Source organism: Dunckerocampus dactyliophorus, chromosome 15, assembly GCF_027744805.1.
Source record: "Dunckerocampus dactyliophorus isolate RoL2022-P2 chromosome 15, RoL_Ddac_1.1, whole genome shotgun sequence".
Taxonomy (NCBI): domain Eukaryota; kingdom Metazoa; phylum Chordata; class Actinopteri; order Syngnathiformes; family Syngnathidae; genus Dunckerocampus; species Dunckerocampus dactyliophorus.
The window spans coordinates 22,697,699-22,714,751 of NC_072833.1; the positions used below are offsets into that span (position 1 = coordinate 22,697,699).

General features: G+C 45.5%; 1 protein-coding gene across 1 annotated transcript in view; it reads left to right on the plus strand.

The window, feature by feature from the left end:
* LOC129168242 (thyrotropin-releasing hormone-degrading ectoenzyme-like) overlaps positions 1 to 17,053 on the plus strand; it is a 38,301-nt gene that overhangs the window by 16,154 nt on the left and 5,094 nt on the right. The window contains exons 6-10 of the mRNA XM_054753268.1: positions 30 to 143; positions 1,905 to 2,042; positions 2,664 to 2,729; positions 10,760 to 10,825; positions 11,087 to 11,265. Coding sequence (XP_054609243.1) covers positions 30 to 143; positions 1,905 to 2,042; positions 2,664 to 2,729; positions 10,760 to 10,825; positions 11,087 to 11,265 — 563 coding nt within the window. The remainder of the gene's footprint in view (positions 1 to 29; positions 144 to 1,904; positions 2,043 to 2,663; positions 2,730 to 10,759; positions 10,826 to 11,086; positions 11,266 to 17,053) is intronic.

Sequence of the window (17,053 nt, forward strand, 5' to 3'; positions counted from 1 at the left end):
GTGTGTGTGTGTGTGTGTGTGTGTGTCAGTGGTTTGGCGACCTGGTGACCCCCATGTGGTGGGAGGACGTGTGGCTGAAGGAAGGCTTCGCTCACTTCTTCGAGTACATCGGCACCGACTTCCTCTTCCCCAAGTGGAACATGGTAAGAACGCCTCCACAAGCCACTTCTTTAGGTACACCCACCAGCATGAAGACTAATGCTATTCAATGTCGTATATAATAATAATACTTACATATATATATATATATATATATATATATATATATATATATATATATAATTATGCAATAATAGTTTTATTGCTCATTGGCTGTGTACCAAATGAAGATCTGGTCTTTGCTTCAAATCTACTCTTCTTTCCCCTTACTGCCCCAACTGCATCACAGCCCGTGAGTTTCACTGACTCACGGGTGCTCGATGAAGACTTGAGTTTCACTGACTTACCAATGCTTGACAAGGACTCAATTTTCACCGACTCACATGTGCTTGACGAAAAACTGGAGTTTCACTGACACACGGCGACTCAACAAAGTCTCGAGTTTCACTGGCTTACCGATGCTTGACAAACACTCTGGTTTCTCTGACTCATGTGTGCTTGACAAAGACCCGGGGGAGTTTCACTGCCTCACGGATGCTTAACGAAGACTCGAGTTTCACTGACTCACTGGAACTCAACAAAGACCCGAGTTTCGCTGACTTACTGATGCTTGACAAAGACTCTACTCTCACTAACTCAGTGGTGCTTGACGAAGACTCGAGTTTCACTGACTCACGGATACTCGAGCAAGACTTGAGTCTCACTGACTTTCAGATATTCGAGGAATAACACACTCAGTGAGTGTGAATTTCTCTCTGAGATTAATCAAGTATCCATTTATCTATCTAAAATCAGAGTTTCACTGACTCACAGGAACTCAATGAAGACTTGAGTTTCACTGACTTAGGGGTGCTTTTCAAAGACTCAGGGTTGACTGACTCACAGGTACGTGACGAAGACTCGAGTTTCACTGACTCACGGGTGCAGATTTTTGCTCACACGCTCTGTGTCAGGTGACTGGAGTGAATTGAGTACCAGATTCACCTCAGTGAGTGACTCATAAGAACTGGAGCCAGTAAAAGGAATGGAATTTCCCATCAGGACAATAAAGTTTTGACGTGAATGAAGGATATAAAGTAGCGCGCCAGTGGAGCACTTTGTCACGCACCACAAGCTTCAATTAAAACACAATTAATGTTTTTTTCCAGTGTGTTTCAGTGTGACAGTGTGTTTCACCTTCGCACACACACACAAGAATAGACTTTGTGGCCTTTTTAAATTTCACTCAGTGTGTTTTGTGTTAGCACACAGCGACAAGTAGAACAATGATAAAGTGGCCGCCTGCCTGCTGATCATTTCCTTTATTTACTGCTTTTAAACTTTCACAGTTGCAGCTGTTTGGAGCCTGCTGAGAATAATCCCCTCCCCCTCAAAACCCACTTAGATTGAATTTCTGGTTTACAGTAATCAACTTGAAGTTATGTAAAAAAAAAAAAAAAAAGAAATCATCTTGTCTAGGTTCATTAAAACATTAAAACTACATTGACTAAACCACTTTAATCCTTGAATTAGCCTGATCCCAGCTGATGCTCCTAATTAAAAAGCTCCTGTTCATTTTGGTCATTAGCAGCAACATTTGCGCGGCGTATTAATAAGAGTGACTTCATTAAAAGTCAAATCTCTACAGTCAACACTGGGACCACCAATTAGGCACCGCCACGTGGTCCAGGATGTAGCCGGTGCCCTGTGAGGCAGCGCTGGTTGCAGATGTTATGAGAAGAGCGATGAAGGGGCGGAGACAAAAGTGTAGTTTGGAGAGCGGCTAATGCTAACACTTGGTAAAAAACCCGTTTTTGCGATTGCAGGAGAAGCAGCGCTTCCTGACCGACGTTCTCCATGAAGTCATGCTCCTGGATGGGCTAAGCTCCTCCCACCCCATCTCTCAGGAGGTGCAGCAGGCCACCGACATCGACCGCGTCTTCGACTGGATCGCGTACAAGAAAGTAGGTTTTATTGGTTTGGGAGTTAAGAGTCAGCATTCAGCAGATTTTTGTTCAACTTTTTTTATTATTTTTGGGAAAAGTATCGATGTATCGATCTATCGCGCCATTTCAAAAAACTTGAGTTGTACAGAAAGCAGTCAGAGGCAAACGTCAACTTGCTTGAGGAGGTGTTCTTACGTTGCAACCAAAAATAATACAACAAGCAACACATGCAGAATACACAACGTAACTTTACCACACGAAATAGACGCTTACACACTAATATACATGCAAAACAGTACAATTTTACACTCGTTTATAACCCGCAAGGCATGCTGGGAAGCCCACGTGCACACTTCCCCAACAGGAAGTTACCCAGCATGCCTTGCGGGTTATACATTTACATAAAATATTGTTTTGCACGTACTGTGTATCAGCGTGTTAGTGTTTCGATACCCACCTAGTGGTGCAGTTACGTTGGGTGTTTAATTTTCGGTTGCACCGTGAGTGAGGTAAGCATTTCCTTTGACTACCTCCCGTTTGTTTGTGTCAAACTCGTTTTCATGGGCGTCTCACTTGTGGATTTCCTACTGTATTACAAACACACAAACTTGAACGTGTTGATGTTTGTTGTGCCTGCAGGGTGCGGCACTGATCCGGATGGTGGCCAACGTCATGGGACAGAGACTGTTCCGGAAAGGACTTAACGTAAGGAGACTTGTCTGCATGTTGCGTGAACAAAGTGATGCAGCAGAAAGATCTAGAAGGAGCAGTTGTGACGCGACTAGAGGGGGTGTCGCTTTGGGGACGACCTCTCAGCAAAGACAATGTTTTAGGATTTGGGAAACAGAGCGTGACTTTGTCTTGGGAAAGTGACACGAGCGCCGGCGCTAGCGATAGCGCGCTGCATTATTCATGACAGCGTGGCGCTCTGATGATTGCTGCTGCTTAGCGGTAATGTCTCCCAAACATCAGACAGAAGTAAAAATAATACACAGTTAAATTTAGTTTGCCTCATGAGGACACTGTCTCTTTGCTGTCTTCGTGAGAGCCTCTAGGGGGCGTGTCCACTGCGTTTACTATGATAGGCTGTTGGCTGTGACCAGGTCAAAGGTGATCAATGCTGATGGTTTTGTTTATTTCCAACATGCATACAATGTTACATTAGGAGAGGGGTGTCCTGACTTTTTCCAGCAAGGGCCATGTAGTGAAAAACGAAAGGATGCAACTTTGCCACTTGGATATTTTGGAAAGCAACACATGTAGACATGCTAAGAAGTTATATATATTTGCAGAAAAACATGCATCTCAGCTTTGTCACATAGCAGGAAAAAGCCTATTACTTCTATCAGCTTCATTCATTGCTCTGTTTCCCATTTTTGCAGTTTTTTTGTTTTAATATTCCAAATATTTAAACTTTCTTCGAAAATAACCTTTGTAAAATTTTCTTTTCGTAACATAATGACTATATTCTCATAATATTTTGACTTTATTCCCATATTATAACTTTTTACCCAACCAAATAACATATTTTTTCTTTACTAGTCCAACTCTCTGCTACTAAAATGACATGATTTTTCCTCTTAATATTACAAGTTTATTCTCATAAATTTGCAACCTTTTTTTGTCTTAATGTTTTGAATTTTATTCTCTCGAAATTACAGATGTTTTTTTGGGGTTGTCCGATAATATGCGTCCACCGATACAGCCCGATATTGGAATAAAAATGTCAATATCGGGATTTTTACATAATCTGTACATAGGCCTATGGGCTTCCGTATTTGCCTGTGCGCAAATTATGACCTCATCAAACCACCTGTCAAGCGTGTAAACAAACATGGCTAATAGCTAATAGCAAGCTAGCTTGTTCCTTCCATCCGTCCATTTTCTAAATATGCCGCCTATCCTCACTAGTAGGAATGTAACAAATAAGCGACGGCAAAATCTGACACTGTGTGTGCGTGCTCGATTAGGAGAGTCCTTGGAAACGTCCGTGAAAATGCTGCTTTTTCATATATCGGGTGTATTTTCATTCGTATACATCTTTGTTAGGTAGATTACTTTTCCACTTCAATTTTGCATCAGATTTATACTGAGTGTTGGACCACCTCTAGTCATACGAGTGCTTTGAAAGACTTTCAAACTCAAGGATCGGAGCTTCAGGCCAAGATAAAAGGTATGTAGGATATGAATTCACTTTAATATCTGCTGTATCTGCAGATGAAATTTCATTCAAATCCGATGGTGCGAAATATGTTAATTTTGGAGGAGAGATGGGCGGAGCTGTCAAATGATCACCACCTGGTGGTAAGTTGGCTCCAATGGTGGCGGAGGATGCCAGTCAGACCTGGCAGGCCCAAACGTATTGTGAGGGTCTGCTGGGAACAACTGGCAGAGTCCACTGTCAGAAGGAGTTTCAACTCCCACCTCCGGGACAGCTTCGACCATATTCCGAGGCAGGTGGCGGACATTGAGTCTGAATGGGCCATGTTCCGTGCCTCCATTGTCGAGGCAGCTGATCGGAGCTGTGGCCGTAAGGTGGCCAGTGCCTGTCGTGGCGGTAATCTCAGAACCCGTTGTTGGACACCAGTGGTGAAGGAAACAGTCAAGCTGAAGAAGTAGTCCTATCGGGCCTTTTTGGCAGGCCAAGCGGTCTGTGGCTCTGGCAGCCTCTGAGGCAAAAACTCGAACATGGGAGGAGTTTGGAGAAGCCATGGAGAACGACTTCCGGACAGCTTTGAAGAGATTTGGGACCACCATTTGGCGTATCAGGAGGGGGAAGCAGTCCGCAGTCAACACCGTGTATGGTGGGGATGGTGTGCTACTGACCTGGACTCGGGATGTTGTGGATTGGTGGAAAGAATACTTTGAAGACCTCAAGATTCAAGAGATTCAAGAGAGTTTTATTGTCATGTGCATGGTAAAACAGCAGTTATACCATGCAATGAAAATCTTATTCTGTTCATTCTCCAAAGAAAAGAAAGAAAACACAAGAAAGAATAACAACATAAGAAACATAAACACAGAAACATAAATACCAATAAATTAAGCAACAAAAACAGAAGAGACATTAATACAAATAAATAATACAAATAAATAAATAAATAAATAAAGTGCTATGAGTGTGTGCGTGTGTTGCGTGCGGCGTGTGCGAGTGCTTCGTTGAGAAGCCTGATGGCCTGTGGGTAAAAGCTGTTTGCCAGCCTTGTGGTCCTGGACTTCAAACTCCTGTAGCGTCTGCCTGACGGTAGGAGTGTGAATAATGAGTGTTGTGGATGTGTGCTGTCCTTGATGAGGTTGTGTGTTCTGCGTAGGACTCTAGATTTATAAATGTCTTGCAGTGAGGGGAGGGCTGCCCCAACAATGTTCTGTGAGGTCTTGATCACCCGCTGGAGTGCCTTCCTATCACGTGTTGTACAGTTACCGTACCAAACAGTGATGGAGGCGGTAAGGACACTTTCGATGGTGCATCTGTAGAAGCAACTCAGGATTTTGGTGGACATGCCAAATTTCCTCAGTCTTCTCAGGAAGTACAGTCTCCTTTGGGACTTCTTCATAATTTGTTGGGTGTTGTGAGACCAGGTGAGGTCCTCGCTGATGTGTGTGCCAAGGAACTTGAAGGTTTTCACCCTCTCCACCTCAGTCTCATCAATAAACAGGGGTCTATGCGGCTCCTTTTCCCTTGTTCTTGGGTCAATGATCATCTCTTTAGTCTTATCTGTATTGAGATGGAGATTGTTATCACGACACCAAGCTATGAGGTCCGCCACCTGTCTTCTGTATGATGTTTCAACACCACCAGTGATCAGTCCAATGACTGTAGTGTCATCCGCAAATTTAATGATGCTGGTGTTGTTCTGGGAGGCCACGCAATCGTAGGTGAAGAGCGTGTAGAGGAGTGGACTCAGCACACACCCCTGTGGGGTCCCAGTGCTCACAATTCTTGAGCTGGATGTGCGATTGTGGACTCTGACTGACTGGGGTCTGCCTGTGAGAAAGTTAAACACCCAGTTACAGAGGGAGGGAGACAGGCCAAGTGTGAGGAGCTTATCTGTGAGTTTGTGGGGGCTGACTGTGTTAAAAGCAGAGCTATAGTCTATAAATAGCATTCTGACATATGTGTCCTGGCCCTGTAGGTGAGAAAGGGCTGTATGGATGGCAGTGTTGACTGCATCATCAGTGAACCGGTTCTGGCGATATGCAAACTGTAGAGGGTCCACAGTTGCCGCCGGGATGCTCTTTTTGATGTGGATCATGACTAATCTTTCAAAGCACTTCATGACAATAGGAGTGAGTGCTATAGGGCGATAGTCATTCAAGCAGGTCACGTTGCTCTTCTTGGTTGCTTCTTGCTTCTTCTTGCTCTTCTCCTCAATCCCACCGACATGTCTTCCTATGAGGAAGCATAGCCTGGGGACTCCACGGTGGGCTCTCCTATCTCTGGGGCTGAGGTTGTCAAAAAGCTCCTCGGTCGGAGTTCCTTAAGGTGCTGGATGCTGTGACGTGTCTTGGTTGACACAACTCTGCAGCATCGTGTGGACTTCGGGGGTAGTACCTCTGGATTGGCAGACTGGGGTAATGGTCTCCCTTTTTAAGAAGGGGGACTGGAGGGTGTGTTCCAACTATCGTGGAATCACACTCCTCAGCCTCCCTGGTAAGGTCTGTTCAGGGGTTCTGAGGATCCGCCGCAAAGTTTAATCTTGGATTCAGGAGGAGCCGTGTGGTTTTCATCCTGGTTGTGGAACTGTGGACCAGCTCTACACTCTCAGCAGGGTCCTTGAGGGTGCATGGGAGTCTACATGTGTTTTGTGGACTTCGAGAAGGCATTCGACCGTGTTCCTCGAGGAATTCTGTGGGAAGTACTCCGGGAGTATGGGGTATTGGACCTAATTCCAGCTGTTTGTTCCCTGTATGACCGGTGTCAGAGTTTGGTTTGCCGTCAATAAGTCGGACCCGTTCCGCTTTGATGGCTGCAGGATTGGTTCTCTGTTTTTTGCCGATGATGTGGGCCTGCTGCCTTTATCGAGCTGTGAACTTCAACTTTCACTGGATCTGTTCACAGCCGAGTGTGAAGCGGTCGTGATGAGAATCAGCACATCCAAGTCCGATTCCATGGTTCTCGCCCGGAAAAGGATGAGATCCTACCCCAAGTGGAGGAATTTAGGTACCTCAGGGTCTTGTTCACAAGTGAGAGAAGGATGGAACGCGAGGTCGACAGGTGAATTGGTGCGGCGTCTGCAGTGATGCAGACTCTACATTGGTCCATTGTGGTGAAGAGAGAACTGAGCCGAAAGGCAAAGCTCTCAATTTACGGGTCGATCTACGTTCCTACTCTCACCTATGCTCATGAGCTTTGGGTAGTGACCGAAAGGACAAGAACGCTGGTACAAGCAGCCGAAATTAGTTTTCACCATTGGGTGGCTGGGCTCTCCCTAAGGCTCCCTGGGCTCTCCTCTAAGGTGAGAAGCACTGTCATCCGGGAGAGACTTGGAGTAGAACCGCTACTCCTCTGCATTGAGAGGGGCCAGATGAGGTGGCTTGGGCATCTGGTCAGGATGCCTCACAGACGCCTCCCTGGGGAGGAGATGGATGAAGTGGCCGGGGAGAGGGAAGTCTGGGCCTCCCTGCTTAGGCTGCTGCCCCCACGACCTGATCTCGGATAAGCAGTACAAGATGGATGGATGGATGGATGGATGTTGTACACAGCCACGTTTAGAAGCTAATTGCTGTTGCTGTATCCATTAGCTTCACAACAGATATGTGTTAATTTCATATGATGTTACACATATCGGCATCGGTATCAGCTGATATCAGCTGGTATCGGAAATTGAGAGTCGGACATCCCTAGTTGTTTACATTTCTCCTGTTGTTGTTGTTTTGTTTTTTTTTTCCAACTATTTCAACTTTCTTCTTGTAAATTTTCTTCTTGTAATTATGACTTTAGTCCCAAACAAATTTTCCAAGAATTACTCTATTAGTTGTTTTGTTTCTCATAATAGTCCGACTTTCAAAAAGTAACATCTTTTTTCTTTAATATTTCAACTCTACGCTAGTAAAATGATGTTAGATTTTAATATTGCGACTTTTTTAACTTGACATTTTCTTGTTCTCTTTCATATTTTGAATTCATTCTTTTAAAATTACTTCTGATTTTTCCATTTTTGCTGGGGGTTTTTTTGTGTTAATTTTAGTTTACTTAAATTATATTTTCAGACTGTCCCGCCGGCCGGAAATGGCCCCTGGACCACACTTAGGACACCCCTGCTTTTGTGTATATCACATGTTTACAGTCGCATAATTCAACATGTTCAAAATTTTGTAGGAATTTAATCCTAAACCCCATGAATCTTTTTATCCAGTTATACACTCCTGATCAAAATCGTAAGACCAGTTGAAAAATTGCTAGAATTTGCATTTTGCACATTTGGATCTTAATGAGGTTTTAAGTAGAGCTACAATATGCAAAAACAAACAAGAAGGGGGAGTGAGACAAAAAACACTTTGAAAAAATAATTGATTGAAAACAACAATTAAACTGAAATAGGCTGTTTATCAGCTGATCAAAAGTTTAAGACCATCGCTCGAAAAATAACAAAAAAACTCTCCAAACCAGAACAAAAAATGTTCTCAGTAGGACTCAGTAATGAGTAGCTCCACCGTTCTTGTTAATCACTTGAAAAATGGCTTTGGGCATGCTTGATGCGAGTGTTTCCAGGAGGCTAGTGGGAACATTGCTCCAAGTGGAGAAGATGGCTTCACCAAGGACATCAACTGTCTGGAACTGATGGCCATTTTTATAAACTTCCCTTGCCATCCATCCCAAATGTTCTCTATGGCATTTAAATGAGGGGAACATGCAGGATGGTCCAAAAGAGTGATGTTATTCTCCCTGAAGAACTCCTTGGTCAAGCTAGCATTGTGAACTGCAGCGTTGTCCTGTTGAAGAACCCAGCTGTTACCACACAGACGAGGGCCCTCAGTCATGAGGGATGCCCGCTGCAACATCTGCACGTAAGCCACCGCCGTTTGACGACCCTGCACTACCTGAAGCTCCAGTTTTCCACTGAATGAAAAAGCACCCCAGATCATGATGGACCCCTCTCCACTGTGCCGGGTAGAAAACATCTCAGGTGGGATCTCCTTGTCATGCCAGTAACGTTGGAAGCCATCTGGACCGTCAAGGTTACATTTTTTCTCATCAGAGAATAAAACTTTTTTCTACCTTTCAATGTCCCATGTTTGATGCTCCCTGGCAAAGTCTAAACGGGCAGTTTTGTGGCGTTGAAGGAGACGAGGTTTTTGAATTTGTTTTTCACGCAGATGCCGTCTGATGGTTATTGTGCTGCAGTCGGCACCAGTAAGGGCCTTAATGTGGGTGGAAGACCGCCCTGTGTCTTGATGGACAGCCAATTGGATCCTGCGGCTCAGCGCAGGTGTGATTTTTTTGGGTCTCCCACTTGACTTTTTTGATCCATAATGCTCAGGATCTTTCAAAAAATGTAGAATGACTGATTTACTGCACCCAACCTCAGCAGCAATGGCACACTGCGAGAGGCCTTGCTTATGCAGCTTATGCAAGAGAAAGCTTCTTAGCTTTAGCCATCAGGAGGGCATGGCAGTGTGAATGCCTGACACAAAATAAAAAAATTGAGCAGATTTTGGCTTTTATAACCTGTGGTCTTAAAGTTTTGTTCAGGTGATAATAAACAACTTATTTCAGTTTTGGCCTTTTTTGTTTAAATTAAAAGTTCCAAATGTTTTTTTGTCTCACTCCCCCTTGTTGTTTTTGCATATTGTAGCTCTACTTAAATCCTCATTAAAGATCAAAATGTGTAAAATGTAAATTCTAGCAATATTTCAATTGGTCTTAAGATTTTGATCAGGAGTGTATGTCAGCAAGGATGCTCTTTATGTTGTAATTCTGTGATTGTAAACTTTTAGTTTGTGTATTTGCAGGCTTTATTTGTGCTGCATTTCCAGCAGTCGCTTCTTCATGGCTCCATGAAATTGCAATCCCCTCGCATTCAGCTTCTTGTGAGTCATCTGGCTCCTCAAATTTTTTCTCCCGATTTTCCGGGCTAGGGGAATGTTGATTTCTTGCGTGGCGTGGCACTGTTGCTAGGCACCAGCGTTGAACTTCATCGACTAGCCGGTCAGCTTGTTTTGCTAGCAGCACTCATTTGTTCCAATGAATCGGAACGTCACGCCGGTCCGAGTTCAAGTCGAAGACGTCAGGCATTCTATCCTGTTTTTGTGATCAAGATGTGCGGTCAGGAAGGCTCTAAAACAGTTTAAACTTTGGTCGCAAGAGCGGCGCTTTTGCCTTGAACGTCCTTCCCGGTCAACAGGAAGTGGCGTCACAATGAGAGGAGCCATTGACCTTGTCCAGTGAGCCCCCAAAATGTAATTTCATTAATTATTTATTAAATGCAAAATTATTTATAAATGCTAAATACATGAAAAACAAAATACAAATTTTTTAAATAAATACAAAAATGGTTAAATTATATATGAGAATATAAATACAAGTATATGACATTTAATAAATTAACATACACAGAAAAATATTTATATGTTTATGTTTATTTCATGTAAAATGTTCAATATTGTAATGTTTTCATACACTGTATCACTGTATAATATGTGCATTTGTGCCTATATGTCCACCCTGCATCATGAATATAATACAACCTAAATGCGGCCTCTTCATTGTTTGTGTGTTTTTCTGCTGTTTGCAGGATTATCTGCTGAGTCACATGTACGGCAACGCAGCACGAGATGACCTTTGGAAGAAGCTGTCTCAGGTACTACCTCCATGTTCTCGCTGCCAAACCCCCCACCCGCCCCCGCACGGCAAAGCGGAGTGACTTGAATTATTTAAGGATGTAGTCCTAACGAAGGCCAGAGTTGTTCTTGTTAAGATGGACTGGATGAAACGGGAGAGCTTGTTACCATGGCAACGTGACTGCATTGTTGTCTGATTGGATGACTTTCACTCAATTTGCCTACAGTGTTAGCTTGTTAGCTGCTCATGTCATTGATTGTTGATTGACTGCTGTACGCAGGCCATGCAGTCGGAGGGGCAGGACATCGACGTCGGCGCCATGATGGACAGGTGGACTCTGCAAATGGGCTACCCCGTCCTAACTATCAGCAAGAACCAATCAGAGCAGCTGTCCACTCATTACATCACCGTCAGCCAGGAGCACTTCCTGTACGGACAGGAAGGGAGGGGCAACCACAGGTAGCCTGATGCGGTCTCGTCCACCAATCAGATTGCAGCTTGCTGACACGCAAGCACGCGATGACATCATTTATATTTGATTGTCACATGTTTTATTCACACCTACGCTGCTTTTCTTGGCTCTCTTTCACATCCGCTTTCCTTCCTCGCCTTCGTCAATACGTCATCTCGCTCTTTTTTTCCCCCCTATCTGCCAACAACTTTCTCTGATTTTTTTTAAACGTCGCACACTTCCTCATTCTTTCATGCGTCCCTCGGGGCGACGCTGACACTTGTTGTTGACGGCTGCACCGGCGGAATATGCGCTGTTTTCGCAAGCAGCGTTTGCGCGTGTTACACGCTGTCGACTTGCACTCGGGCAGCGTTGGCAGCTGTAGTTTGGTTGCTCTTCCCGACTGTGTAGGTCCTGCAGAGCACAGCGTGCATGAGGAAACAAAGAAAGTCCAAACAGGTAAACAAAGAAGCGTTGCATTTAATGAGCTACAATGCTAAAGAGGCGCACGGCCTTCTGAATTACTGATGAGGCGGCTGACGAGGCAGCTGAGTGGAAGTCAAGTAGATTCATATGCAAATGAGGCCGCGGTAAATAAAGACGCACCGTGTTGCTAGTAGCCAAAAGGCAACCAGAAACATTCACCACTTTCACTTTCTCACTCAGTAACCCTTCTGGGGCCTTCTCTTGATACACTAGAACAACATAGCCCCCCACATCTATAGTACTGTATATACACTACCTGCCCTCTATATGAGCCAGCATGCTATGTGTGTGTGAGGTCATTGTAAGACAATCATATGTTTAGTGGCGATCAATATGGCTGCCTGGCAACCACATATTTCACCACATGATATTTATATCAACATGATTGACAGCGCACGCTGCAGAATGTCTCCTTTCAGGACAAAAGGACACTGACATGAGTGTCTAATAATGATAATGATGATAAAAATAACAAAATAATGACAATAATAATGACCATAATGTGAATTAAAATAATAATCGTTTAAATAATTCTAATAGATACAATGACATGGCTGTCTAATAATAATGATAATACAAATAATTAGAAATAAGGATAATTAAAATAACAATAATTAAGATAATATGATAAAATAATAATTAAAATGATAATTAAAATGATAATAGATGCAATGACAGGGCTGTCTAATAATAATCATAATAATAATAATGATACAAATAATTTAAAAATAAGGATAATGATTAAGAATATTAAGTGATGATAATTCAAATGATGATGAAAGTAATTATGATCATTAACATAATAATTTATATAATATTAGTTTATATATCCATCCATCCATCTTCTACCGCATATCCGAGATCGGGTCGCGGGGGCAACATCCTAAGCAGGGAGGCCCAGATTTTCCTCCCCCCGGCCACTTCGTCCAGCTCCTTCCGTGGATACCGAGGCGTTCCCAGGCCAGTTGGGAAACATAGTTTCCTGGGTCTTCCCCGAGGGCTTCTTGCCCTGAAGGCCTTGCCCTGAAAACCTCCCCAGGGAGGCGTCCGGGAGGCATCCTGACCAGATGCCCAAGCCACCTCATCTTGCTCCTCTCAATGCAGAGAAGTAGCGGTTCTACTCCGAGTCTCTCCCGGATGACAGCACTTCTCACCTTATCTCTAAGGGAGAGCCCAGCCACCCTACAACAAAACTCATTTCGGCCGCTTGTACCCGCGATCTTGTCCTTTCGGTCATTACCCAAAGCTCATGACCATAGGTGAGGGTAGGAACATAGATCGACCGGTAAATTGAGAGCTTTGCCTTTTGGTTTAGCTCTCTCTTCACCACAACAGACCGCATCACTGCAGACGCCGCACCAATTCGCTTGTCGATCTCGCGTTCCATCCTTCCCTCACTCGTGAACAAGAACCCAAGGTACCTAAACTCCTACACTTGGGGCAGGATCTCATCCCCAACCCGGAGATGGCATTCCACCCTTTTCCGGGCGAGAACCATGGATTCGGACTTGGAGGTGCTGATTCTCATCCCGGCCGCTTCACACTCGACTGCGAACCGATCCAGTGAAAGTTGAAGTTCATGGCTTGATGAAGCCAGCATGACCACATCATCTGCAAAAAGCAGAGACTCAATCTTGCAGCCACCAAACCAGAACCCCTCAACGCCCTGGCTGTGCCTAGAAATTCTGTCCATAAAAATAATGAACAGAATTGGTGACAAAGGGCAGCCCTGGCGGAGTCCAACCCTCACTGGAAACGGGTGCGACTTATTATTTAAGTGCCCCCACTGTATGACATCCGACCTCAGATCCTGGGGAACGAATAGTCTTCCCGGTGGACAGCCGTGAGGCTGTTCCGTACCGCTGGTAGCCTCCGAAACCCTTTTCTCCACCTCCCACTGGACTGCCCCCAACACCCAAGCCACAGGTATTATAGTCTCTGGTGCAGCCTCCTCCTCCGTGGTACCAAAGGTCCTGGACAGCGCGTCGGGCTTAATATTGCGCGAACCGGGTCTGTAGGTAATGGAGAAGTCGAATCTGGTCAGAAAGAGGGACCACCGGGCTTGACGGGCATTGAGTCTTTGAGCAGTTCTAATGTATGCAAGGTTCTTGTGATCGGTGATGACCATGAACGGAAGAGCTGCGCCTTCCAACCAATGACGCCACTCCCGCAGCGCGAGAACGATGGCCAGCAGCTCTCTATTTCCCACATCATAATTACCCTCTGCTTTCGTGAGGCGACGCGAGAAGAATGCACACGGGTGGAGCTTTTGGTCGACTGGGGACCGCTGCGACAGGACGGCTCCCACTCCCGTATCTGATGCGTCGACCTCAACAAGGAACTGTAAGGCAGGATTAGGGTAAATTAACACAGGTGTGGTAGTAAAAAATATCTTAAGTTGTGTAAACGCCTCCTCCGCCTTGGGGTTCCATACAAATGGTACTTTGGAAGATGTAAGCATGGTCAGAGATTCGACTTTGCTGCTAAAGTTACGAATAAATCGTCTGTAAAAATTTGCAAAACCCAAAAACCTCTGCAAATGCTTCCTTGTTGTCGGAGTCGGCCATTCGACCACCGCCTGGATCTTAGCGGGATCGGCACGTATCTGACCCTTCTCCACAATATACCCCAGAAAGGACACGGAGGTGGTGTGAAATTCGCATTTCTCTGCCTTGACGTATAACCGGTTCTCTAGAAGTCGCTGGAGGACAAGCCGGATGTGACGGGTATGTTCCTGTAGGTTCCTAGAGAAAATGAGAATGTCATCCAGATAGACAAAGCAAATACTATTAATCATGTCTCTTAGCACATCGTTAATTAGGTTTTGAAAAACCGCCGGGGCGTTAGTAAGTCCAAATGGCATCACCAAATATTCAAAGTGCCGCATAGGTGTATTGAAGGCAGTCTTCCACTCGTCTCCCCTCTTTATGCGTTCCAAGTGATATGCGTTCCGTAGATCTAATTTGGAGAATATTTGAGCCGAATGCAAAGCAGAGAAGGCGGAGTCCATAAGTGGGAGAGAATACCGGTTGCGGAGAGTGATACTGTTGAGCCCCCTATAGTCGATGCAAGGCCTAAGTGATTTATCCTTCTTAGCGACAAAGAAAAATCCCGCCCCTAACGGGGAAGAGGACGGGCGGATAAATCCAGAAGCAAGAGAGGAGGAAATATAGTCCTTGAGGGCTTGTAGTTCAGGAGCCGAAACGTTATATAATTTGGCTTTGGGCAGGCTAGCATCTGGTAACAGCTCAATCGCACAGTCGTAAGGACGATGCGGGGGCAGAGTTTGAGCGCTGTCCTTACTAAACACCTGCTTCAGGTCATGATAGGTCTCGGGTACCCCAGATAACTCAATCCTCTCCTCGACAACGTGGGTAATGGGAGTCTCAGTGACAGCAGAGCGCAAACAATTAGCGTGACAAAAGGGGCTCCAGTTATTTATACGCATCCTGTTCCAATCAATCAAAGGGATGTGTAATTTTAGCCACGTGAGACCAAGAACAACCGGGGCGGAATGAGACGGAATTAAATAGAACCGGATACTCTCAAAATGATTACCCGACAACCGGAGTGACAAGGGTTCGGTCTGGTGAGTCACAGCCGCCAAGAGACGCCCATCCAAGGATAGTACCTCCTTAGGGGAGGGTAGTTCAACTAACTTAAGATTGCAAGTCTTAGCAAAGTTAGGGTCCAAAAAACAATCATCCGACCCCGAGTCAATGAGTACAGTAACTTGAATATTATTCCCCCCTCCCATGATAGTTCCATGGACCTGTAGTCTGTATGGGGGTGCGCAAGACTGAGAAGGGGTGGCATTGGTCTTATACTCACAGTCCATGAGCGCAGGGCGATCCCCGACCTTGGGTTGATCGATCCCTGATACCGATGTGAGACTCTCAGCCGATCCCAAGGTCGATCCCCGCCTCTGTCTAGGTCTAGCAGGGCATCGTTGGAGCCGGTGATCCGGATCACCGCAATACAGGCATAATTCCATCTTGCGGCAGCGGGTCCTTTCTGCTTGCGTGAGATGGCGAGCTCCCAGCTGCATTGGGGTTTCTGTGGGTGTTGAGTTGGTCTCCATCGGCAGGCACAGAGCAGGTCTCCTCTCCATCGGCGGGGTTGATACGAGTCGCGGAGTAGACGGACGGGTATCGATCCTCCTCTCTTCCGCGTGCTCCTTTGCTCGGTCCCTGTTGCGATTGTCCAATCTAATAGCTAGATCTATGAGTTCATCCAATGACACAGAGTAGTCCTTAGCCACTAATTCGTCCTTTATGCGAGGATTTAGAGCCTTACGAAAAATGTCCCGAAGAACGGCAGTATCGTTGTAGCCGCTCTCGACAGCCATGACACGGAAGTCAATAGCGAAATCCGCCACCGTGCGTCCCCTCTGTTTCAGTTTTAGTAGCCGATCCCCGGCCTCTCTACCATGAACCGGGTGATGAAAGACTCTTCTCATTTCTGCCAGAAATGTCTGCATAGAAGTGCGCGTGGCAGGAACTGACTTGCCAATGGCCATAGCCCATGTAGCTGCTCTGCCGGTAAGTAAGCTCATAACAAAGGCTATACGTGCTGGGTCCGAGCCGTAAGTAGTTGGCTGCTGATCAAACACCAGCGAACATTGGTGCAAAAATTGTTCACAGGACTGTGACTCACCCGAAAAACGAGGAGGGTGAGGAATACTAGGTTCCCGTCCTGAATTAGTAATCAGTGTCGATAATGAGGCAGGAGTGGAGGTAATCACTGCAGCTGTGCCTGCCTCGTCCTCCTGCAGCAGGTGTGCACATACCCTCGCTAGACGTTAGTTCATACTGTCGACCGCTTGGGTGAGTGCGGAAACGGTGTCCGTGAGATCACGCAGCCTCTTCTCATGGTCGCTGACCAGCTGGCCTTGATGAGACAGGGCGCTGCGGAAGTGGTCCAATCCTGCGGGCTCCATTGTGGCCAGATTGTTCTGTCACAAGTGGGAGTAGCCACTTGTAAAAGGGGCGGAACCCAACGCAGGGAAGCAGACCAAAAATAGATACAAAAAGGTATTTAATAACATAAAGTGTCCCAAGCGGGGTAAAGTACAACACAAGAAAAAGTCACAAACCAAAAGTAGAAACACAAGACGCTGCCAGCAGAAGGCTGACAGGAAATAACTAGAATACAACTGAGAAACACTACAGGCAAACCTGAGCTGGAACAACAACTAGTGTAACAGGAAATAGTACTGAGCAGAGGGTACAAGGGTGAGCCAGAAAGCGGGGAACAGGTAAGGAGCCGGACGAAGCAGTACAGGTAGCAAGGAGTACAATCTGGCACTGG